This window comes from Galeopterus variegatus, unplaced genomic scaffold (genome assembly GCF_000696425.1).
Source record: "Galeopterus variegatus unplaced genomic scaffold, G_variegatus-3.0.2 Scaffold3908, whole genome shotgun sequence".
Classification (NCBI taxonomy): Eukaryota; Metazoa; Chordata; class Mammalia; order Dermoptera; family Cynocephalidae; genus Galeopterus; species Galeopterus variegatus.
The window spans coordinates 104,505-128,664 of NW_007730019.1; the positions used below are offsets into that span (position 1 = coordinate 104,505).

General features: G+C 46.0%; 1 protein-coding gene across 1 annotated transcript in view; it reads left to right on the plus strand.

Moving 5' to 3' along the window:
• Positions 1-12,497: 12,497 nt before the first annotated feature.
• The window catches only part of RFX8 (RFX family member 8, lacking RFX DNA binding domain), a 62,331-nt gene continuing 50,668 nt past the window's right edge, over positions 12,498-24,160 (plus strand). The window contains exon 1 of the mRNA XM_008586264.1: positions 12,498-12,569. Coding sequence (XP_008584486.1) covers positions 12,498-12,569 — 72 coding nt within the window. The remainder of the gene's footprint in view (positions 12,570-24,160) is intronic.

A 24,160-nucleotide genomic window follows, 5' to 3' on the forward strand; every position in this document is an offset into this window, starting at 1 on the left:
ATTTGAAGTATTTCTTTTCTAGGGAAGCTATAAAGCAGGCAACAGTTAAAAGTTTACTGAACGGGCCGGCCCGGTGGCGCTCTGGAGAGTGGGCCGCTTGGGAGCGCGGCGGCGCTCCCGCTGAGGGTTCGGATCCCACATACAGACCGGTTCCCGCTCACTGGCTGAGCGCGGTGCAGGCGCAACACTGAGGGTTGCGATCCCGTTACCGGTCAGTAAAAAAGACAAAAAGGAAAAAAAAAAGTTTACTGAACAATTACTATTTGCTAGACACTGTGACCCATTTTTAAAAACGAAAAAACTGCCCCCATCTGTCCCCCAGGAGAGTAGTTAAGCCTGTGGCCTCATGTGCTCTGTCACTTACTGCTCATATGACTTTGTACAAAATCACTTCAAGTCTCTTCAATTATTTCCAAGTCTCCTATTCCTTCCCATGAAACTCGTCTGTAAGACCCTAAGGAGGTGCCGATCTGTTCTTTTGCACGTGCTGGGTGCATGGGGGCAGGGAGAACCTCTAAATCTTAGTCTGATCTACTAGCGTTAGCTCAGTGCAATGATTCAGTCAGTCCTCTGAGACCATGCCTGTCTCCTTAGGCAGACATGATTTATCTCTCAGCATCGTTTCCCTCCCATCTTTCTCCAAGATGGCCCAGGGCACATAGGGAAAGAGATGGCTTACTGTGGGGGAGGACCACATAACTCATGGTTCAAACCAGGGCACTCTTCAGAGTGGAAAAGAGCTAGCAAGAATTGCACAAGGCAGCAGGTGTAAATTGGCACTGTCCCAAGCAAACCGCGCCTGCACATAGACCCCTACTCAGGTCCCCAGCCTCACAGGCAATGCCCTTGTGCTTGTGGGTGCTGCTGGCTCTGGTGGCAGCTTTGGCCAGAGTGGGTGGCTGGATATGGCTGGACCTGAGTTGCTCTCTGTGGAGGGTACTAACATTAATAAAGCACATGTAGTTTACGGGGCCTAACTCTCTGAAATTGTACATAAAAATACTGAGCTTGGGAAAGACAGAAAACTTTTCCCAGGCTTATGTCTCCGTTGTAGGTAACGAATTGTAACATAGCAAAAATGCTGGCTCTGAGGGCAGATGTCCTTGGTGCAGCTAAACCTAATGATGGGAAAGCCTTCAGTTGTTTCTTCAGGTTTCTTGGGGAACTAAGTGTTGCCATGACAAATATCTTACTGTTCTTTTTGTAACCACCTATGCTCCTTTTCTGTAACTTTTTTGCCTGGACAATAAATACTGAGAGAGAACCCTGATTCAGGGTTAGTTTCCAAGAATTCTTCTCCCTTGAAGGATTTGTCTGGAATTAACCCTTTCGGGCCTCTCACTGCTCAGGAGAAATGGGCTTTGAGTAATCTTTTGCATCTCTGTCACCCTGGGGGAGAAGTGACAGCTCTCCTTGGAGGACTTATTCCTGCTTACTCCCGTGGGCTCTGAGGGCCCTGAGGGCGGGCTGTGTCTCGCCTCTGATCCCTGTTAGAAGGCCCATGCTATGGTCCACAGCTACATGGCCACTCTGACAAGGTCCCTGGCCAGGCTTCCAACTACTATCCAATGTGCTCTGTTTTACAGAAGTTTTGGGAGTAGCCCTATTTTCATTCTTGTGTCATTGTCAGAGACAGTGATTACTGTGGGTACCATGAGGGCAAAGGACCACGGTAACGTGTCCTGCGGAGGTATCCCCAGCCTCTAGCATGCAGGTCGTTCGTTCACATAGGTGCTTCCTAAATATCTGCTGAGTGAATGACTCAACTCTAGTACCCCCTCTACTTAGCCGCAATGCGTGTGGGAGCAACCTCCTCCCAGAATCCTCACTGAGAAGATAAATGACAGGTACTGGAAACTCATCAATTTGTGATAAGAAAAGGAAACCTCCTCAAACCAGCTCGAGTGAAAAGGTAGTTAGTCGGAGGACAAAGAGAAATCCTGCAGAACCCCACTTCAGGAGGGCAGCTGAATCGGGGGGTGGGGAGAGCAGAAAGTTATCAGGTGTCTGCCCCTCCAGCTCTCTCCATTCAGCTTCCCTTGGCTTATCTGCTTCTGCTGCAAGGTTCTAAGAAGTGTTGACAATCTGAGTGGTGTGGCAGGGGGATCATCAGAGGCAGGTGGAAGAGGTACAACCTGGGATGCCCAGATACATGTAGATGTGGCTGAGAGGCCCTGGGCAAGATTTTTAGGGTTCTGGCACAGAGATAACATGTGAAAGTTGTATTTAAAAAGACCATCTCGATAACTACTTGTATCTTGGACAGGCTTTGAGGGGTCTTAACATAAGTGGTTATTAGCCCAGGTGAGAACATGCTCTTTTTTACAAATCGAGCTTTACTTTAACATCTTTAGACATCTATTGGGATGTGTTTCCTTTTGCCCTCCAGCAGAGCTCACAGGCAGATCTCTTTGTAAGGCATCCTTCTTGCTTCTTTCTGCTGCCGAGTTCCAACGGTAATTAGCAGAAGGAGGGTCACGTGACGGATTGAAAGGCAGTCTGCTGTCCTTTAGAAAGATGTGCCAAACATATATTTTGTTTGGGGATGCTTTAGTGAAATTCATTTCATGGTGGGTTTAGTATCAGGAAATAATTCCATGCAGAACAGCAGGGAGCAAGCAGCTGTTTGAGTATGTTCTCACCAAAGAACAATATGAATTGGGAGGAAAGATGAAGGTTTCTCTCACCAAAAAGTCAGCTAACGCTACTATTTAAAAATTTATTTTAAAAAATAACTCCTCCGTGCTTGTAAAAACCTTTAAAATAGTATATACACAAATCCAAAGTAATTGCTCTAGTGTGCTTTTGCTCATTCGTTTGGAAAATTACTTAATGAATTAAGGTAAGGTTTATGATTTTGCACACAATTATGATTTGCAAAAGTGCCTAACTGCCTGCCCAGCTTACGTGACAGCTCTAATAAGATGACTTATTAAATTCCTACTAATCCTCTGCAGAAAAGGAAACCACTTTGCATTTTGTTTTTGCCTGGTTTTCCATCGGACTTCCAGAAAATTTTCATTTTAATGTGACCAAAGGGTTCAAATGTAGTGCTCTACAACTTGCAATTTACAAGCATCCTGTGACGAATGAGGGCTGTTCTTTTTCATTCCACACATTCCCAGAGTTCCTCTGCAGATAAAGCTGTTTGTTATTTCCACATGACCTTGGCAAAAAGGGAAGAAGAAAAACCAGGTTGGGGAAAACAGCCTCTACAGCAACGGGATAGCTCTACAGTGCTCCAAACTGTGGATCTCAGATCAAGAAGTGGCAGAGACGTGCTTTTTGTGGAGCCCTTCCATACATTCTCATGATTGCGGTTTTCCCGTTGTTTCAACTGGGGCAGGAGCCAGATACTCAGAAGGTGAACGTAGACCGAGGAAAATTGTATTATATAATAGCGATTTGGAATCCCTTCAATGAGACTCTTTTGCTCCAGTACAGTTTGAAACAGTCTCCCAGCTTACTGGTTTAGATCCCAGTCATCTTAGAGAGTCTCTTCCAGGCTATAATGGAACATACAGTAGTCTGTTCTCCATAATATTCTGTCCCTGCAGATGCCAGCCACATTGTGTATTCTTGACCTAATGCATTATATTCATTAGCTCTATTTTAAAAAATATCTATTGCCTGAAGACACCTGAGTACATCCACAGAAAGGGAATAATTGTAAGAATTGAATGAAATTAAGCACCCCGGATCAGAGATGGTTTTGTGCAAGGATAAGGCACAGCTGGTGCCCTTTTAGAAGGTGAAATGAGACTAATTGGATCATCTAGAAACCAATTCGACAAGTAGGCAAAAGAAGTCACTGTTCAGCTAAAAGAGATATATTCTCCAGCAAAGGGAGAAAAGCTCTGTGTGCATAAAATGTAACATAAGGCATTGGGATTCTATTTGTTATAAACTTTTTCATTTTCCTTGTAATGGTATTAGATATTAAAGATGCTGAACCTGGAGTTAGATGGAGACTGGACTTTTCAAGCACAAAAAAGCATATGCATGGGTCTGGCTGTCATATCAGCAATGAATGCTGCAGAATGAAGTGTTTGTTATGTCAGTTGCAATTAAACATTATTTGAAAAGAAAATGGATTTTATACCTAATTCTACTTAGCAGTCTATGTGGCTATAAGCTCAGCTCAAATGGAAGCCTTAATTACGCAGAGGTAAATGGCCCTTGCACATTTAGCACAGTAAGAAGGCATAAGGTATGAATAAATCTTCTGAGAGTGCCATTGTGTTAGCACGAAACTATTAGAGTCTGCATCTATAAGATGGGTGGTCAAACCAGGGACACCAGCTGTCACTTGTAGTAGATGAAATTGATAGGCTTTGGGTGGGGGGTGTGAAATTGACCCCATGGTCTCATTTCTAGAGTCCTTGAACCAAAAGGCCAAAACGGCTCTAGGCCAAGATGAGGTAATGTTTGCATTTCATAGCATCTAACATTTGATGCAACAACTAGCAAAGAGACAGCTGGTCAGCCATGGTGTCTGTCCCAGTGCCTGGTACTAGTTGGTGCTCAGTAAATATGCAAATATTATATAACAAACAGTGACATAATATGACCTCCAGAGACATCATAAGGCCCTAAATAACAGTAGGCTCTTCCCTTGGTTATTTCCAGTCTCTGTGGGCCTGCGAGGGCATCTTGTGAAGTTTCCTGGGTGGAAGGGGCTGCCGCAGGAACTGCATGAGGAATGGGAAGGGGCCACGCCCTCAAGCCACTGAGTAGGACTTGCTGCAGGAGGCCCCGGATTTGGCACTCAAGGCAAAGCAGATCAGATGAAGGCACCTCACAGAGCTCCCCTCCAGTCCAAAGGGACCCATCACCTCTTCCAGAGATAACCGGAGAGGTGGGCTGACCTTCAGGAGCTACCTGGCAAGTCCTTCTGGAGCGCTTCCCCTCGTCTCTGCCTTCCTCCTGCCAGCTCCCCAGTGCAGTTGCCACTCAGCTTTCCCCACTCAGTAGAGTCGCCCGGCTGGGCCTGGGCCCAGCAGGGGCCAGCTTGCTTGTTGCCCATGTCGGTGTCCTCCCATCCTTACGGGGTCATGGAGAATTCTCTCGAGGCATGAGATGAGGTTCCCCTTGGCTCCCTGCCTGAGAGAGGATGATGTGGGGTCAACTCTCCCCTACTAAATGGCTTTGTAAAGCAGCCAGCCCTGAACAAGGAAACTTGGCTAAGATATATGGGGCAAACAGCGGCCCTAGTCACTTGTGGATTGAGTCATTCCCACTCACCTACCCACCCTATATCCCCCAGTAAGGGTTTCGTGTTGGGCTCTTATGTGACACTGAGATAGGAGGTGCTCAGTTTCCCTGGGCTCAGTTTTCAGGACACACCTCTGGGTTTCAAGTCATTCCCCCAAGGTCTGTGTCCTCCCCTAGGCCCTCCCCTGGAGGAGAGTTACTGGTGCTAGTTGAACCTATTTTTGGACCAATGCAAGACCTCAGGGGGATGACTTGATGCAAATCCAATGGCCGAGCATGCTCAGGAAAGTGGAATTTTTATTCATTAGATAGCATGAATATGTATTAGATGGTGAAACTATAAAGTTGGGTCTCAGCAGAAGGCAAGATTGTGGCTCACTTTCCCAGGGCCAACCTGCTTTGCAGCCTTTGCAGCCTGAGGTGTGTATCTTTCTGTATCAAACCTACTTTCAGCAAGCGGCTGCACACTCTCGTGAGCCGGCCTGCTGTCTGCAGTAGACTGTTAGGGGGTGTTTCTTACTTTCGTATTGGCCCTGGCACGGCCCTGCTCAGTCTCTGGAACTAGGCCGCACCCTCTCTGTGAAGTCTGTATCTCTCTTCGTTACACTAAACCCGTTCTCACTCTCTACTGTGACTGTGCTCTTGATGTCTGGACTGGTGTGGGTGAGGCCAGCTCTCAGACCTCCCGGACCCTTCCTCCAGTTACCACTCGCCTCACAAGTGAGTGGCACTCAGTACTCAGTACTCACAACCACCCCACAACTCCCCACCAAGGAGGTGATCTTCTGAGAGACTAGGCAGCTCACTGTCACACAGCAATGACATTAACATACATGGTCCTTGAGAGCAAGGACTGTCAGGGTCCGGCTGCAGATTTTGGGGATCACTCTGGGACAGCAATTCTCACCGTGAGCTGCACACTGGCGTCACCTGGGCCAGCCCCCTACAAGTCCCGAGGCGAGTGTTCCTCGCAGAAATTCTGGGCTCGGAGATTTTTCAAAACTCCCAGGTCCAGTGGTTCTCTTTGGCCTCACCTGGGGAGCTTGTAAAAGCCGGTTCGTCCAGGCCCACCTCCCCACAGTCACATCAGAACCTCTTGGAGAAGGCAGCGGAGGCGGGGCGTGGGGTGGGCAGTGGCACTCGGGCATCGACATTTTTGAAAAGTGCCCAGATCAGGGCTGAGGAGCCGGTGATCCGATCCGCAACACCTGCATCGGTTTCCGTTTGTTGCTTCCTTGTTGGGTTGGTACAAAGGTGGGAAAGGCGCTGCGTGTATCTCTACCCTTCGGTTCCCTGACTAAGGGCGCGGGGACCCTGACCCGCACTGCAGGCGCAGGGCGCGGTCCGAGCGTCCTCGACCCGGCGCGGGGGCGGGTGGGGCCTGGCGGGCTCGGGCCTTGCGCCCCCCTGGCGCCTCTCAGTGCAGGCCCGCCGGGCGCCGAGGGCACTGCGTGAACGCGCACCACGTGCACCACACACACACACCACACCACACGCACGCATCACACACGCATCACACACACACCACACACGCACCACACAACACACGCACCACACAACACACGCACCACACAACACACGCACCACACACACAACACGCACACACACAACACACGCACGCACCACACCACACGCACCACACGCACCACACACGCACCACACACGCACCACACAACACACATACCACACACGCACCACGCACACCACACAGGCACACACACTACACACACCACACAGGCACACACACCACACACACCACACAGGAGCACACACACCACACAGGAGCACACACACCACACACACCACACACACCACACATGCACCACACACACCACACAGGCACGCACACACACCACACAGGCACACACGCACGCACGCACGCATACGCACCACACAGGCACACACAACACACACGCCACACAGGCGCGCACACAGGCACGCACACACACCACACAGGCACACACGCACGCACGCACGCATACGCACCACACAGGCACACACAACACACACGCCACACAGGCGCGCACACAGGCACGCACACACACCACACAGGCACACACACACGCACGCATGCATACGCACCACACAGGCACACACAACACACACGCCACACAGGCGCGCACACAGGCACGCACACACACCACACAGGCGCGCACACATGCACACGCGCACACACACACACACACACGCACATAACGGCCTCCCGGCCAGGAGTCAGCAGCGGGACCGGCTTGCTGTCCATGGACTTCTCTGTTGGTCACACTTCCCGTGGGAAGCAGTCCAGACTGGCCCCCACCGGGGGGCTTGTTGGTCGGACTGGCCCTTACATATACATCTGAAAGCACGTGGGCGATGGCCAGAGGAGGAAATGTGTCCTCTCAGCATGAGATCCAGAGTGGGCTGTTTTCTGACTTAAAGCAAAGAGATTTTTAGCTCTAACAATGCAGTTCCACATTGTGAAATTCACTTATGGCTATTTAAATAGAGGCAGAATAGAACTGGAAAGAAAAATACCCTTAGCCCTTGGGACTGAGGAACTGATGGGTTTTTAGCTCTTCATAGATAGGAAAATAATTAAAACCAGTTCTAGGAGCTTATTTTTATAAGGTGAATAACTATTAGATGTGACTACATCTTTCTTTTTTTAAGTTTTGGGGAATATTTCTCAGGGAAGTCTTTTTGAAAAAGTCAAGTGAGTGAAATAGAGAAATGAAGGGTGTGTTTGTGAGTATAACTCAAAAGGCCTATGTGGTTACCACTTTCTTCCAAAAGAAAATTTTTGATATGTCTTCTCTTACATGAGAGAAAAAAAAAAAAGCACGGATACTGAAGCACGCTGTTTTTTCAGTGTTACACAACAGCACTGGATTTCTGCGACACTCACTAAACCAGACCCTCACTCATCAGTCCTTAGAAGAAACCACTCTAAGGATTCCTTTATCAACTATTTCAGGTCACATTTACTAAATTAGAGTTTCTCGGGTTTGAATTATACTTGCAAGAATGATTAGAGAAAGATTCAAAAATACCTGAACATTCTCCCAAGGTTGTTTGTGAGCTGGCAGAAGGGAGGCTGCGCACATCACAGGAGCCCTGACGGCTTCAGAAAGTAACCAAAGTAACCATCAGGATGTTGTGGCATTTAGCAGTGAGCCCAACTAACTGAAGCCCCATGCCATGAACTCCTACCCCTATAGGCCTCTGAGTGTGGAGAGGCTTTGGTTCATTGTGGTGGCCACTCTTCAGACGTCCAGTCTGTGAGGTGGTGTGTTTAACTGATCATTGACACTGGGGATTTTAACATCGGCATTAAAAATGCAGCCCCTTAGCTTGTGTTCTGGAGCCTTGACATTGAGATCCTTGGGGACACTCAGGGACAGCTGCACACTCAGGCTTCCAAGTGAAACACCATGGAGAGTCCTGACTGTTGTCACATGAAAGAAATGCTCCATTTCCAAAATTACTTCATTGTTTAGTCTTCCAATCAGTCACTTGTGTTAGGTCCCCCACATGTCTTAGAGTGCCATCATCAGTGCCATTGTCATCCACACATGATAAATTCTCCCAGGAGAAAGGTCCCAGGGGAGCTGGCCATGGAAGTAACAAGAGGTTTCTGTTTCATGGACAGGAGGGACTGCAGAAGCGGGGAGAGAAGCAATAGACTTCTAGGGAGCACGTAGGAATGAGCAGTGACCTGAGCCTTCGCTGGGGGTGAGGTCCCAGCAGTTCTGGCTTCAGACCTCAGGGGGAGACTCTAAGCATCATTTAATCCCTATGCATGCTGAGCTCTGGCTGTAAACTAACTGTTTCCCACATATAAATAAAGACTTTTTCAAATTTCTGCAGACTGGTAAAAATGAATAAAGTACAAAAGTCATAGTAGTTTTTGATCAGGCTGAACCAGAAGTTGCTATAATTCCTAGTGTCGGGGGAGCTCACAACATTTTTCTTTATGATGATGGAAATAAGTACTCAGAAAATGTGGGAACCACTGGCCTCCCAGGTATGTGTGTGCTGAGGTTGGTGATTATCAGATTATTCATCACCCAAAACAAGGAGAACATAGTGAATGTTCTGAAGATCTTAGTGATCCATCTTGTCTGATGGTGAGACCTGGGAAATACTGATATATTTCAGCTAAGCAAGGAATTTAATTGGTCTGATCCACTTCAAACTTGGACAGGCTTTATAATCACGTGTGAACAAAGGATATTTTGGTGGCACAGTGTAAAACTCTTGCCCAGTGTCATCTGCCAAGAATTTGTGCACCTTCCACATTCAGGCTGTCCTTGGAGCCACATGTCGTTGGAGATCAGGCTCACCTACAGCAGGTGCTCTGGGCTGCCAGTCCACCAACATTGACGTCTTTCTTGCTTCATTCCCGATTTTGGTGGTAAAGGTGAAAATAATCATCATAGGAGCCTCCATGTGCCAGCCAGTGCACTAGGCACATCATGTGCTTGTTTTGTAATCACAGAATCCCTCAGGTGTCCCTGAGTCAGATGTTAAACCTGGGGCTGTGAGGTTCATAGCTCTGGGTAATAGTCAGGCACAGTTTCGCATGTGTGCAGATACTGCAGGCTGAAGCTAGCGCTGTCTGAGCTGCAGTACAAGCATGACCCTGGAGAGAGGTGCTCTCAAGGGACAGACTAAAGCCCACTTTCAGCTAATGCACGCTGCCTGCGTCCCACAGGCAGGTCCCTGCAGTTTGGCCGGGAGCTCTGGGGAAACGACCCGAAGCACATGGTCAGAAATGGGGTTCATCTCTTGGAGCAGCCAGGATCAGAGCAGCAACACAGCACTCAGAGCCAAAAGGCAGCCCTTTCTTTGTGCGGGTGGCTCAGAAGGGACTCTTGGTCACACGCCTTTATTATTGTCCTCCTTGGTGGTATTATTGGCTTTACCTGTCTTCCTGGATAACAGTGAGACTGAGGAATGTCATTCTGAAATAGACAGTTCATAAAGGCCTAGACTAATGAGTATTTGTGACAAGGAAGAATAATTAGCAAAAATTTAAACTGGAGTTTATTTTAAGGAATTAGTATTTTGTACAGTTCTCTTTTTTTGTGGCAGCTGGCCAGTGTGGGGATCTGAACCCTTGATCTTGGTGTTATCAGTACACACTTTCCCAAGTGAGCTAACCAGCCAGCCCTGTGCAGTTCTTTTGAAGAAGACAGTTCCCTGACTATCTGTAGTAGCTTGAATAAACAAAAGTGAGTTTCAATTTGATGAATATCACATTTTGCTGCAGCTCCCCAAACTTAGCCAACATTTTTTTGTAATACTTCAGATATAGGATTTTTCATATATCAACAAGTGGTATCTTAAAAAAGACATGTAAATGTCACCTAGATATATTATTTTACCAGCCCCCCCACCCCACCCTACCAATAGATGAGCCAAATAATTGATGCAATAGCAGCTGTATTTAAATCAGTGTGTCTGTTTCTTACGCTGATGTTATGGAAGTTTCCAGAAAATCTACCTCCTTGGGCCTGTACTGGGTTGAATTGCATCCTCCCCAAATTCAGGCGTACCTGGAACCTGAAAATGTGAACATATTTGGAAATAGGGTCTTTGCAGATGTAACTAGTTAAGTTGAGATCATACTGGATTAGGGTGGGCCCTACATCCCACCACTGGTGCCCTTATAAGAAAATACACAGAGACACAAACACACAGGGAGAAGGCCATGTGAAGACTCAGGCCAAGACTGGAGTGATGCGTCTACAAGCCAAGGAATGCCAAGGGTTTCTGGCAATCATCAGAGGCTAGAAACAAAAGCATGGAACAGATTCTCCCTCAGAGCCTCTGGAAGGAACCAACCCTGCATAAACCTTGATTTTAGACTTCTAGCTTCCAGAACTGTGAGAGAATAAATTTCTGTTGTTTTCAGCCACCTGGCCTGTGGTAATTTACGGGAAGCCAATACAGGACCAGAGATCCCCCATCACTTATATATCTTTTTTTTTTTTTTCTGGGAAGCAGATGGGGTTACATTTGTCTTTACTTCTCAAGGAAAGTAAATCTGGGCCTCAGTGTGCCTCATCCCAGAAAATAAGCTGTATGTTATCAGTAAGAAAGGAGTTGTATTTTCTGTAAATTCTCTCCTAAAGAAAAAGTTCTCCATGTTTAAGACATGCTGGCTTGCTTGTGTATTTCTATAAAAGAATCAGGAGAACCCTGGCAGTCTATGCCCAAGCAGGACAGGGAAGGTTGTAATCGGATGGCACTAAGGAGACTCTCTGACCTGGGTTGCCCTCATTCCTTACCCACACACTCATGCTGCTGGAACAGTAGGGACCTGGTTGTCCCCACGTGCCAGGCTGTGGCCTGCGAAGTTCAGGCTGAGGCCCTTGTTGCCAGGGCATCCTCACCTGCCTCAGTGCCAGGAGCATTTGGGCAGTTGAAGGTCCCACCTTGAACCGAGGCCATGGGTTCTTCAGGTCACACCAAAATGCTGCTTTAGGTCTGTACCCAACAGGAAATAAAAGAGAGTAAAAGTGTACTGACCCTCTGTCTCTTAGTGTCTTAAATTTTACATCTCATTGCAATTCAAAGAGTCAAAATATAGTGGCCCGCCCTAAACTGCACAGGATCAATATCCATGCCAACAACTGCTTCAGAGTAGAGGGGATCAGAGAGGAAGAGCTGTGCACACATGCCCCAGGCGCACGGGGACTGGGAAGCTGAGCTGGCTCCTGTGGTCACCTGCGGGGGTGGGAGATTCTACCTGGGGTATTGTTTTGTGTTTTATGTGTAAAGTGGAGTAAATAATTCTCCCCTTTATAGTTACGTGGATCATGGCTGCAACCTTTATAAAGGTATATGAAACAGTGTCTGCTGAGCCCAGTAATGCCTCCAAAGAAACAAAAACAAAAACCTACCATGTTGATAATATAAAAGCCCATGATCAATATACCCAACACTGGCCCAAGGACAAAGGCATATGTTATTGTTGCTGGAGGTGAGCCTTTGCAGGGCTCCAGTCAATAGCTTAGACATATTTCAACTAGTTGGATCCACATGTGTCTGACCATTGGTTCTGCCAAAATGTCCTGCTTGGGCTGGCCGGTTAGCTCAGTTGGTTAGAGCACTTTCTTGTAACGCCAAGGTCAAGGGTTCAGATCCCAGTACCGGCTACCGCCAAAAAAAGAAAAAAATACCAACAAAATATCCTTGAGGAAAAACAGTTGCCAATTTCCTCCTCCCTGTTCTTCTCTCCCCGCAGGTTGGTTGACAATTTCTGCATTTGTGAAGGGTACAGTGTGCCTCGCTGTCTCATGTATGAGATTTATGTGGAGACCTGTGGGCAAAATGCTGAGAACCAAGTCAACCCAGCAACCTTTGGGAAGGTGAGTCGTGAAGATTAACAATACTGTATTCACTGAGTAAAAAAAGCAGAATTAATTGATGAAATTTTGAAATGTATTTGGATCTCACAGGTTCTCAGTGGGTTTAATTGGCTTCATTCTGGGAAGCCAACCAGATGATCACCACACTGAATGGAAAAGCCATAGCCATGGTTTTAGCCACTTTCCTTTGTCCACCCTCATAGTGCCAGGAAAGGTGGCACCCAAGGGACTGTAACTGTGGCAGCTCCAAACACTCGTCAAGGAGCCAGATTTGCTGGGCCACTGTTCCCTGCATAGAAGTGCTGGAGTTCAGCACCACACAAGCTCTAAGAGCCATCTGTGGTTTCAGACAATTGATGCTTCCTGCAATTTGGTTGTACTTAGAGGGTTCATTGGCTCCTACAGATTCCCTCTGGAGGTTGAGACCTGTATCCAGAAACCTTGTTTAAGACTATATTATATACAGCAAACATAGGCACAAGGATAGTCTGAGAACTTCTGCATTCAACAAATGTTAATTGAGCAGCTGTTATGTGCCAGGCACTGTTCAGATGCTGGGGATACAACAATGAACAAGATAGATAAAAATTCCTGCCCTCACTGAACGTATGTTCTAGTTGTCATAGACACTTAGCTCGGGCAGGTAGCGTGAGTACAGTTTTACGGAGACAAGAAAACAAACCCAGAGTGATTAAGGCCGAGGATCCCACAACTAGTTGCAAGGCTGGTTGAGAAATCCAGTCTCCTGAATTGTGCTACAGAGCTCTTTCCACACGTTACTCTCCAAAAAGTGTGCTTGAGTTCAAAGAGACATTGGAGGTCACCAGTCCAACTCCACACCCAATGCAAGATCCCTTCTAAAGCACCTCTGGCTGGGAGCTTTTTATGAGAACAAAATGCTCTCTCTGAGCAGAGACAGCCTCAGGGGCATAGAGCTGGGTGAGTGGACAGCACATTTCTGCAAAGGGTGAGGTGGTTCTTCCTCTGGGCAAACAGACTCATACCAGGATTTGGTCTTGGCAAGCAGAATACATGCTGATGGAAACGTGCCCCACTCCTCATCCGGGGCCTTGGTGCCGTTCACAACCTGCACAACCATACTGCTTTGGGTGGCCATCTGGCTTGGGCTTAAGTGATTTTAGTGACGAGGAGCTTACTCACTGGGCCACAAGCTGCCAATTCTGTGTACTTCCTCCCTTCTTTCCCTCTCTCCTTTTTAATGGTTCTCAGGTGGACAGAATTGGATTGGTTCATGACATACTTTCATCGCTGATGCATGCATATCCTGATGGTTAAAAAAAAGCAAAATCAATCTAAAAAGCCCATTTTAAATTTTTGTTGTTTAGCTTTATTAAAAAGGGATATCTTGCTCACAATCTTTTGGGACTTTTTTCACTTAATATTTATTAATATTCATCCAAATTCATTTCACTTGTGTAATATTGCACAGCTGACTCATCATCCTCTCTCCTACTGATGAGCATGTGGGTTGTTTCCAGATGTTGTGAACATCCGTGTGCGTATGTCCTGGTGTTCCTGGGAAGTTTTTATCTTGGATGCATATGTCCAAAAGTGAACCTGCAGAGTCAGAGGGTGTGTGGCCAAGTGACATCCCGGGATGGGGCCAAACTGTTTCCAGTTCTGTAAATTACAATTTTCTTTTCAAAACATTTAAATGTTTAGATTCATTATTCCAACCAAAATCCTCATCCCTGAAATTTCTGGTCACTGGTGGAAGTTCTGTGCTGATGATAATCACAGAATGTGTCGTAGAATCTTCTGTTTACGGTAGCTGCTCAAGTATTTGAGACAACTGTTCACATCTCCCTGTCTTCCCTCTCCACCCTGAATACTCTTGGTTCCCGAACTTTCACCTTACTATCAACCTGTTTCGTTATGACTTCAATTTATTGATGTTTCTCTTAAAGGTGGTCGCAAGGACACAAACCCAGAGCCTCAGGTGTGCTCAGAGGACAGGAGCACTTAATTTGGGGGGTTTTTTTTGTTCTTTTGGATCCTGTTGGCTTTTCTCCTTCCATGTCATTCTGTTGGTTTCACTTCAAGCTTGTGGCCAAGAAAAATAACCCCTAAGTATTTTTTCACGTGATTTGAAATTAAGCTAAACTTCCTAAAACTGCTTTGTAAACTGAAATACTCTGTGTGAATGCAAACTATTACTGTCGTTGCTGTCAAATTGTTACCTCGATGCAATCAACTACTTGAACCCAAGAGTAGCTATTGCCTTATTTCTTTTGTATTTCATCTCTTCAGTTTTGACCTGCAGGTCTATTTATCACCATCTTCTTGAATCCTAGTGGGTCGTCCAGTCTTCCCAAGCTGGTGAAGCACACGTGTTTGAAAAGCATGTCTCTTATCACTGCATCTCGCTGGGTGACTGCCTAAGGCTTTCCAACCAGCCGGGAATTCCCCTGGCTGTGTTATCATCCAGCCCACATTTCGCCATTTCATCACTCGGAATGTTAGGAAACTTTATCAAAGGCCTTGCTGAGTTCCGGGTATGCTGGCCTGACAGCCTTTTCTTATCTCCTCACCTACCAGCCTTATCAGTGGGAAATGGGTGACTGTAGCTTGACGTGGTTTTTGGCTCCCTATGAACTGTACTTCTTTTTCTAAGAGAGCAAAAATTTTTTCTCAATATCTTCTTAATGATCTTATAAGGTTGTTTCACCTCTAGGGCAGTCCCACTGCAGAGTATTCCAAAGAAAAAGTTAAAAGAGACTCTGGGGTGTGACAATGTGCATTTATTTAGTATTTTCATCTTAATACATCTTTTAGAATCCATCCCCAAGATGCCAAGGCACTAACTGTAAGTTCTCGTCTGAAATTTGCCTGAAGAATGGTCCTTTCAATCGAGCTGGTATTGGAAAGGGACGCTGTGCTGCCAAATTTGTGACTAAATGGAGAAGGGAGGGGAAGGGGAAAAGGATATGATCCCAAAGCATGTTTACAAGGGAAACAACAAAATATCCAATTCTCACTTCCTCCCTCCTCTCCTGGGAATGGAGTTGATCCCACGCCAAGTTCCTGTGCAGATGTTGGAATGTTTCTTGCTCTCTTTGGCAATACTGGGCACACGATGGGTAATGCTGAGACCTGGTGCAAGTGATGTCTTACATGGATTAGGGAATTTCCGGAAGGCTGACTTCCTCTTTGAAAATAACACTTACTGATGTTTTTCTGATTATAAAAGGAATACATCTCCTTCATAGGAAATGTGGAAATTAGGGAAAAGTGTATAGAAAGAAGAAAATAAATACCAGCTTTAGCTTCACAGTCCAGAGACACAGCCACGTGTGTAGTTCATTTGCACACGCGCACACACGACCAGCAGGAGCTGGGGTAGTAACCACATGGTGACTTTGTCTTCATTTCCCATGTCCCTTTGGGTGGTCCTTCCCCCGCTCCTGAAAGAGCATCTAAGCAGGCAGCATGACCTCTCTCGAAATCCTTGGGCGATACAAAGTCTTGTCACTTTGGTTTACCCAAATTATCAGTCTAATGCTTAGAATGTCCAGTCCCAGATAATACCAGAGCTCTGCACTTGGTTTGAAGTGAAGTCGTTTGCCACATCCTCCTGCTTGGTATCTGGCCAGAGAGAATTGGCGGTCGGGGCTTCTTCACTTCCTCCTCCTTTCCCAGCTCCACCAGTGTAGGTTGGACCCCCCTGGGAGGGAGGGAAGGAGGTAAGCAGCGGCTGGAAAGGTCTTACTTCATGGCTGCATGCTCTGGGGGCCAGGTGGACTCTTTATCCCCTAGGGAATTTCCTGGGTTCTTCAGAACCCCCTTGAGGCTGTTCCAGCCTGTGTCCCTTGGCTTGGTGAATGACTCGTTTCTGGTGGTCTCTTGCTGCCTACCCATCTGGGGCCCTTGCTGGGTAGAGTCTTGGCTCTCTGCCCCACGCCAGTTCTTTCTCAAGTGTGACCAACTTCTAGCTACAAAAGCTCTTCATGCAGTCTTGGCCTGAACGTACTGTGGCCATGCCAGCTGAACCTAGAGTGGTGGCCATTCTCGTCTGCTCGGGCACCAAAGCCACCAGCTGGCCCTCCTCCCGCCGCCCATGAGATGTCCTAAGCCGTCTGCAGAGGCCAACTGCAGGGGCCTCACAAGAAATCTTATTGGACCACGCCCTCCCACACGTCCTTCACAGGGAAGAGGGTGGTCTTGCAGCAAGAAATCCCCTCCCACTTCCTCCTCTTTCAGGGTGGTGTTTAGAGTGGAGGGCCTTTTTAAATTTTGACAACCAAATTTTAGCTAAATGCCTGAGGCCGCAGGTCCCCTGGGGTGTGTGGCTCACAACTCACTTTGCTATCTGCTGTGTGTTGTCTCAGGCCTCATTGTGTGTTGTGTAGACACTATGCGGGTGGATGGATTGAAAGGGCAATGTATGCATGGACGATGGACAGATGATAGATGGATGGACAGACAGACTCTCTCTGAAGACTTTCTCCTTGAAAAGCATACTTCTTTATCACTTCATCACTGCCCCATTACATTTTTTCTCCTCTTTGGGTCTTGGGTACTGCACATCTCTTGAAGATCACCTGTTTTGAGAACTCCTTTTTTTGTTGTTTGGGGTTTTTTTTTGTTTGTTTTTTTTGGAGGACTTCTTCTGTTAAACCCTTCTTCGACTATTTTAATTTGAGTATGCCATTTGTTTTCTGTCATAGCGCTAACTGATAAAGCGCTAACTGATAAAGATAGATAGATAGACAGACAGCATGTAATTTGTATCCTTTTTAACAGCCCCAAGCCCAGAATCAGACTTCTCTGGTCATAACCCCGGGTAAGTCATCTAACCACAGTGTGCCTCAGCTTCGTCATCTTTTACAATCTTTTCTTAAGTCAAAGAAGATGAAATTTTCAGAATCTCATGTAGAAAAGAGGAATTTCTGGCTCCTGATTCAGCAGGCAGACTTGGCCAATGTTTTCTTTTATCTCCTGTTGTTAATTTTTCTTCTGTACACTTGGGTTCTCCTTCCCTGAAAGACCCTGTCTGTTTGCCTTTTGCCACGGTGCTTACGTGTGCAGGACTGGCCTGCCCTGCTCTTTTGTTCTGCTCCTCCACACCGGGGCTTGTGTTGGCTTCCTGTAGGAAGAGGTCAGACATGGAAAGACCAGAGGAGAAATGTTTCACAATGCTGCGTCGAGTCCTGCTGCTCAGGAGCTCACAGAAAGAGGACGAGGGAGGCAGCACGAAGCTGTTGGGAGATGAGAGGTGGCATCAGGAGCAGCTATGTTATTCAAGAGTTTAGTAGCACTCACTGACAAAACCTTGCACATGAAAAAATTAGCTCGCCTGGGGCCGGCCCGGTGGCGCACTGCTACAGTGCACCGCTTGGGAAGCGCGGTGGTGCTCCCACTGAGGGTTCGGATCCCACATACAGACCGGTTTCCGCTCACTGGCTGAGCGAGGCGTGGGAGCAAAAGTCATGACTAAGAGTGTCCAAATCAGTATGGCTTTTCCTGTTTGAAATTATTACTACTTAGCATTTTTCACCTGTTATTTGATTTATTGATTATTCTGTTTTACCCTTGCAAGATGTATTGTCTCTTCAGATATGAAACTTTATCACTTGCTTCATCAACCCAGTTAATTTCCCCATGCATTGATCAAATTCCTATTTAAGCATTTCACATTTTAAAATATTTTTTTAAAAGGTGAAATCACGGGCTGGCCCGGTGGCGCACTGCTACAGTGCGCCGCTTGGGAGCACGGTGGCGCTCCCGCCAAGGGTTCGGATCCCACATACAGACCAGTTCCCGCTCACTGGCTGAGTGAGGTGCAGGCGTGACACCGAGGGTTGCGATCCCGTTGCTGGTCCCAGTCCGGTACGGGTGCGACACTGAGGGTTGCGGTCCGTTGCCGGACATGAAAAAAAAAAAAATTAGCTCGCCAAATGAATAATAAAAAGCGAAAATGACCATCACGTTAGAAGAAGAAAAGGGTAAAATTATGGCACTGTCACAGGATGGACTGTGGTGCAGCTGTCAATAATCCCCTGTTTCCAGAGAACTTTTAATGGGAAGAGGAAATGTGTATGGTGTAATGTTAAGGGAAGAAGGTGGAATGCAGAACTGCAGACGTGCTCATGGTGTGATGCCAGTTATTTAATAAGTAATTTGGTATGAACACATACACATATTGGGGCTTTGACAAAAGGCTGGAAGGAATGATGTTGCAGCTTAATGGCAATTTTCTCAGTTTTCTTTTTCATACTTCTCTAATTTCTTTTCCAATTTTTATTTACATTTATTCTCTTTATAATCAGAAAAGAGGAAATACAGTTAAGGCATTCTATGAGAAAAAATTGGAAGTTTGTGTCTAAATTTTGGAATGGCAGCTTTAAATCTGGCTTATTCTTTCAGCTTGTGCACTTGGTTTTTCCTGATCTTGGCACCCGGAGGCTGGGCATGAGAGGAAGTGCCAGGTAGGTTTATAGTTTTTGTTTTACTTTAAATGTTAAAAGCAAAGATTTGGAAAGTCACAAAATGAGTGACAAAAAATGCAAAACAAAACAAACTGTAAGTAAGAACTCTTACCGAAGAGTGCCCATAATTCGAATTAAAGCCTAGTGACTGAAAGTCATTCAGATAATGCTAGAACCAAATATCAGTCTCTATTTTATCAGAAATTTTGTTAAACCACAAAGGTCGCTACATATGTATTTTTTGTTTCAGTACTTTAAATGTTTACACGTGTAAACGTTAATTGTTGAAATATTTAAATAGTTACAAACAGAGAGTAATGAAAATGTTTTAATTACTCTTTGAACTAAGATTTCTAAGTATTACCGAATTAGCATGTTTGAATTATGTTCAAGAGGCGAGGTCCCAAGGTTATATTTTTAATGCGAAAGGAAATTCCAGCCTTATCAGGTGCATCGTGTCATAATTTTCACTCAATTATTAGTGTTATTTGTTGTTTGTTTTAAATCAGGACAGAAAATCAATGAGAGGGATTGAAGCCACCTTAAGAAAGGGGCCTGCCACTCATGAAGGAATTGAAGACAGTAGAAGACTTTGGCAAACCTAACACTGGGCAATAACTAACTTGAAAAAATTTTGTTCTGCTGCTCTGAGCCTGGACAAGTTGCTTTGTTTCCTGGGCTCAGCAGAGGAGGGTCTGGGCTGCAGAGAGGGAGCCCAGCTTCCATACTAGGTTTCTGAGAACCCAAGTCCAGCTCTCAGGAGAGGGAACCTTGGCGTCGCTTCACTTCATCTTAAAGAGGTTAACAGCGGTGGCAGGAGCCTTCCCTGCACATCTCTCTTACTAGAGTAGAGCATCCGCAAGCCCATTTCAAGGCTAATGTGTATGAAATGATATGAAGCTGCTTGTCTACCATTTTCTTAGTAATTGGAGTCAGTGATAAAACCCAGAGAACTCCAAGTCTTCATTAACTAGCCTGCTTTGTGTCTTCCATAAAGCACATCAGTTGTTTGACATAATATTTAAGACAACCTTTATTTTTCAAGTATCATTATGATGGAATCTGTATCAAGAAAAGTTCTTTCTTCTATGCCCACTATTGCTACCTTCTGGGTGAAAAGAGGTATCCCAGGTTAGTATCTTTTTTTCGGGTACTTTGGTCATGAATCGTGATGACTTAAAAAGAAACTGAGGCCAAATACATATAGCAAGAATTTATTGAGCCAATTTGATGAGTGCAACTGGGGAGGCACATAGATCAGGTCACCCTGAGAAATGCACTCCCGAGAGGGCCAGCAGAGTTCAGCATTTTGTAATCACAAGAAGGGGGAAGGATCAAAGGAGAGAGAGATAAGGACAGCCCCACTGAATCACTTTATCAGGTTTTCTATTGGTTGTACATGACGCATGGATTTGGGGTTGTTACTAGGCTATATATCCTACATGCAGGGATCTAGGGTAAGGGTTACAAGAAGCATTCTAGGTTATTTTACGACTTTCTGGTGCCATTAAGTCTGCTTCTAACTAAAAATGGTCTTATAATGATGTTTTCCAGGACATGGGACATGACTACTAACTTATCCCAAATCTCCCAAGGGGCTACAATTTAGCTGACCTAGTCAAAGCAGATTTGTTTGGTTTTCAATCACAAGTCTGGTTGCTATTAGAACCATTCATATTTCACACAAGTAAAATATGTCTAACTGACTTTTTGGCTGTTTTGCCCTTAAGCCCTTCTTGAGGATGGAGACGCACACATTACACTTACTTCAACACACCTTGCCAGCCTCTGACAACGCCACTGGCCACAGAAATCCATTTCTGGGTTATTTCCTTGATACTTCTCATTTTGATCGTCATTCTAGTCACCAAAGCCATTTTTCACTGAGTAAGTCTTCATTCTTCTCGGTGTTTCTGCAAATTTTGACACAATTGGCCACAGTTTTCACGAAACTTCCTTTAGCCCTTAGGACTCTATGTAGGGAGTGACTTCTCTGTCTCCTTATCTCTCCTCCTCCCACTAAGTGCAGGTGTTTCCCAAGATCTAATCTTCCTGCTTTTGGCCCCAAGACGCCTCATCCTCTTTTGTCTTTCGCCCGTCCCTGACCCTTCCCATCCCAGGCATTCCTCTGTGGCTCTCTACGGGACATTTCCATGTAGATGACCCGCCAGCACCTCACACTCCATGTGTGGAAATCTGGACGCATAACCTTCCTCCACATCGTCACTGCCTCTTAACTTCCTTATTTCAATCCATGATTCCAACAGATAGAGTCTGTACAAAGTGTCACCCAAAGCCACCCTGAATCCCTGGGATCACAAAGCCCTGTTCATTCATTCTTTTTCTTCAGTTCTCCTGATTCGTGCTTTTTGATTACCGATATTTCCTTTAAGCCACTGTCCTTTACACTGGAGACTATTTTCATGGATCCCATAAGGCCTCCCTCTCCTCAGCCTTTCCCTGCTCTAAACACAGCCACCAACCAGACTGGTTTCCCTAAGATTCTGCATCTGCTTTGTCTCTTTCCTGCTCAGAAACACTCAGGTGCTTGTTCCCACCTCCTGGACAAAGACTTCCCCTGCTGGTAGCAGCCGGTTCCTTCTTGATCCACCTTCCACCCATGCTGCCTGTCTCTTCCCAATAGAAACCGTGGTTTCAGCCATACTCGCTTTTCTCTGCCTTTGCTCCCTTCACCCCATCCTTCCATGATGTCCTTCCTTCTCTCTGTCTAATTGAACCTTCCTGAATCCTGCCCATTACCTCCTGACATGCCTCCAGGAACACCTGCTCAGTGGGACCATCCCCAGCAATGCCAGCTCCAGTAAAGTCTCCTGCCTCCACTTCTTGGTGCTGCTCACTGTCTACACAACCAGCATTTCTGCTTAATTCATTAACTTTACCATAAGTAGCCTGCTCAGTGGGACCATCCCCAGCAATGCCAGCTCCAGTAAAGTCTCCTGCCTCCACTTCTTCGTGCTGCTCACTGTCTACACAACCAGCATTTCTGCTTAATTCATTAACTTTACCATAAGTAGATGACCACATGACCAAATAGCCAAGGACGATTTCAGTTTCACTTGTAGCCCAGCATAATCATTAATAGTGCCCTTTTCACTCTCAGGAGTGTTCTAGTTTGGGCAGTAGTTATAACAATTAATATGGTCTCTTTATTTGTAAGGCAGCTTAAGCTTAAGGTAGAAAGATGAGAAGCCTCCAGTATAGATGAGACATGAACTCTTCTCTCTGATAGCTTAATCGGGAGCTAAGGTATACATTTAATTTGATGCCAAGTGTAACGTGATGGGTGTCAGACATGTACAAAAGGTCCCATGAGAATCCAAAGAGGGAGAGCATACATTTTGGGCAGGCGATCTTGAAAGGCCTGTGAGGGAGCTGGGCTTTGAGCTAAGCCATGAAGGACAAATTTGAATTTTGACAGAGTTGGGGAGGGAGACAGGGGAGCAGAGGACTTCTGGGCTTAAGGAGGAAGGTGAGCAAAGATGAGGGGATGTGAAGGCGTGGGTTTCCTCTGTACAGGCGTGTGTGCAGCTATAGCAGAAAATGAACCTAGAAGGCAAGTTCAGAGGACCTTGACCACCAGGCCAGGGGTGGGGGTGTGTATAAGTCCTTTGGAGGCTTCCTTTGAGAAGTAGAATCATCCCTCTATGATTTTATGGTTGAGTTATCATTGAAACCTCCACAAGGACAGAAACCGTGGAGCTTTACTTGTTTCTATCCTGCTATGGTTTGAATGTTTGTGTCCCTCCAAAATTCTTGTTGAAACTTTATCCTCAATACAATAGTAAGAGGTGGGGCCTTTACAAGATGATTAGACCATGAGGGGTCCACCCTCATCAACAGGATTAATAACCTTATAAAAAAGAGGGTTCAGAGAGCTGCCTGGCCCTTGCACCTGTTCCTCCACGTGAGGACACGCCATACGTCCCTTTTGCCTTTGTGCCTTCTGCCATGTGAGGATGCCGGGAGCCTTCACCACACACCGGATCTGCCGGCACCATGATCTTGGACTTCCCAGCCTCCAGAACTGTGAGAAATAAGTTTCTGTTGTTTATATACTACCCAGTCTAGGGTATTTTATTATAGCTGCAGGAACAGACTAAGACATATCCCTAGTCAGAGGAGACAGTGAAATAGCTGTTGAACTGAAAACTGGGAATTGGGGTTTAGGAAGAATAGATCGGGAAGGAGTGGTGATGGGACTGGGGATGGTTCTCAGAGTGCTGCAGTCTTGCAGATGAACACCTGAACCAGAAAGGAGGCAGGTCTGAAAGACCTCTCTGAGGCAGGGTCTTCAGGATCCAGCAGTTGGTTGAGACAGTGTCTGTAGAAGAGATGACTCAGCCCAGCCTGTCCCACCGAAACCTCAAACTCAACCTCAAATAAGTCATTATGTTCTGCTTCCAAACAGCTCTTCCTCTTATATCTCTTATTCATCCCTTAGTTACAAAGATGGAAAAATCACGTCCACAAAAATAGAGAAGTTAGGAGAGGGAGCAGCTATGATGAGAGATTTGTTTCAGCTGCTGTTAGGACTTGCCTTGTGCAGAAGCCTCCTCTCACTGGCTGACCTGTACGCGCCTGAGCACCTAGGCCTACATGCTGCATTTCTTTGCTTGCCCCAGAGCACCCAGCAGCCAGTCAACTAACACACTATTTGGAGATTCTTAAACAGCTAACCAGGCAGGAGCTCAGCAAAGGTGAGAGGCCGTTAGTGTCTTGAGGACCCTGCGTTTGTTTCAGATGCCACATGGAGAGGGGCTAGAACTGGTCTTTGTGGGGAACAAAAATGGGCTTTATCATCAGTGAGGAAAAGGAGGACTTCCAGGGGACAAAAACAAGGACAAGGGTGATCTTGGCTTATTCATGAGATAAGCCCCATGGCAGGTGCTTTTCATGTATTTTATGCTCAGGAAATATTTAATAATTGATAAACCTTAAAGTCTTGGCCAATTAAGAGATTTTTTTAAAGCACTAAGATTTAAGGGTAACTTTCTTACTGATGCCACATTTCACAAAATACTAAGAGTATATTTTAGAAGGCAGAAATATAATAAGTAGTACACTGTTGTTAATAATCAATAGACTACATTGATGCAAATGTCTGTTTTATTATATACCTTT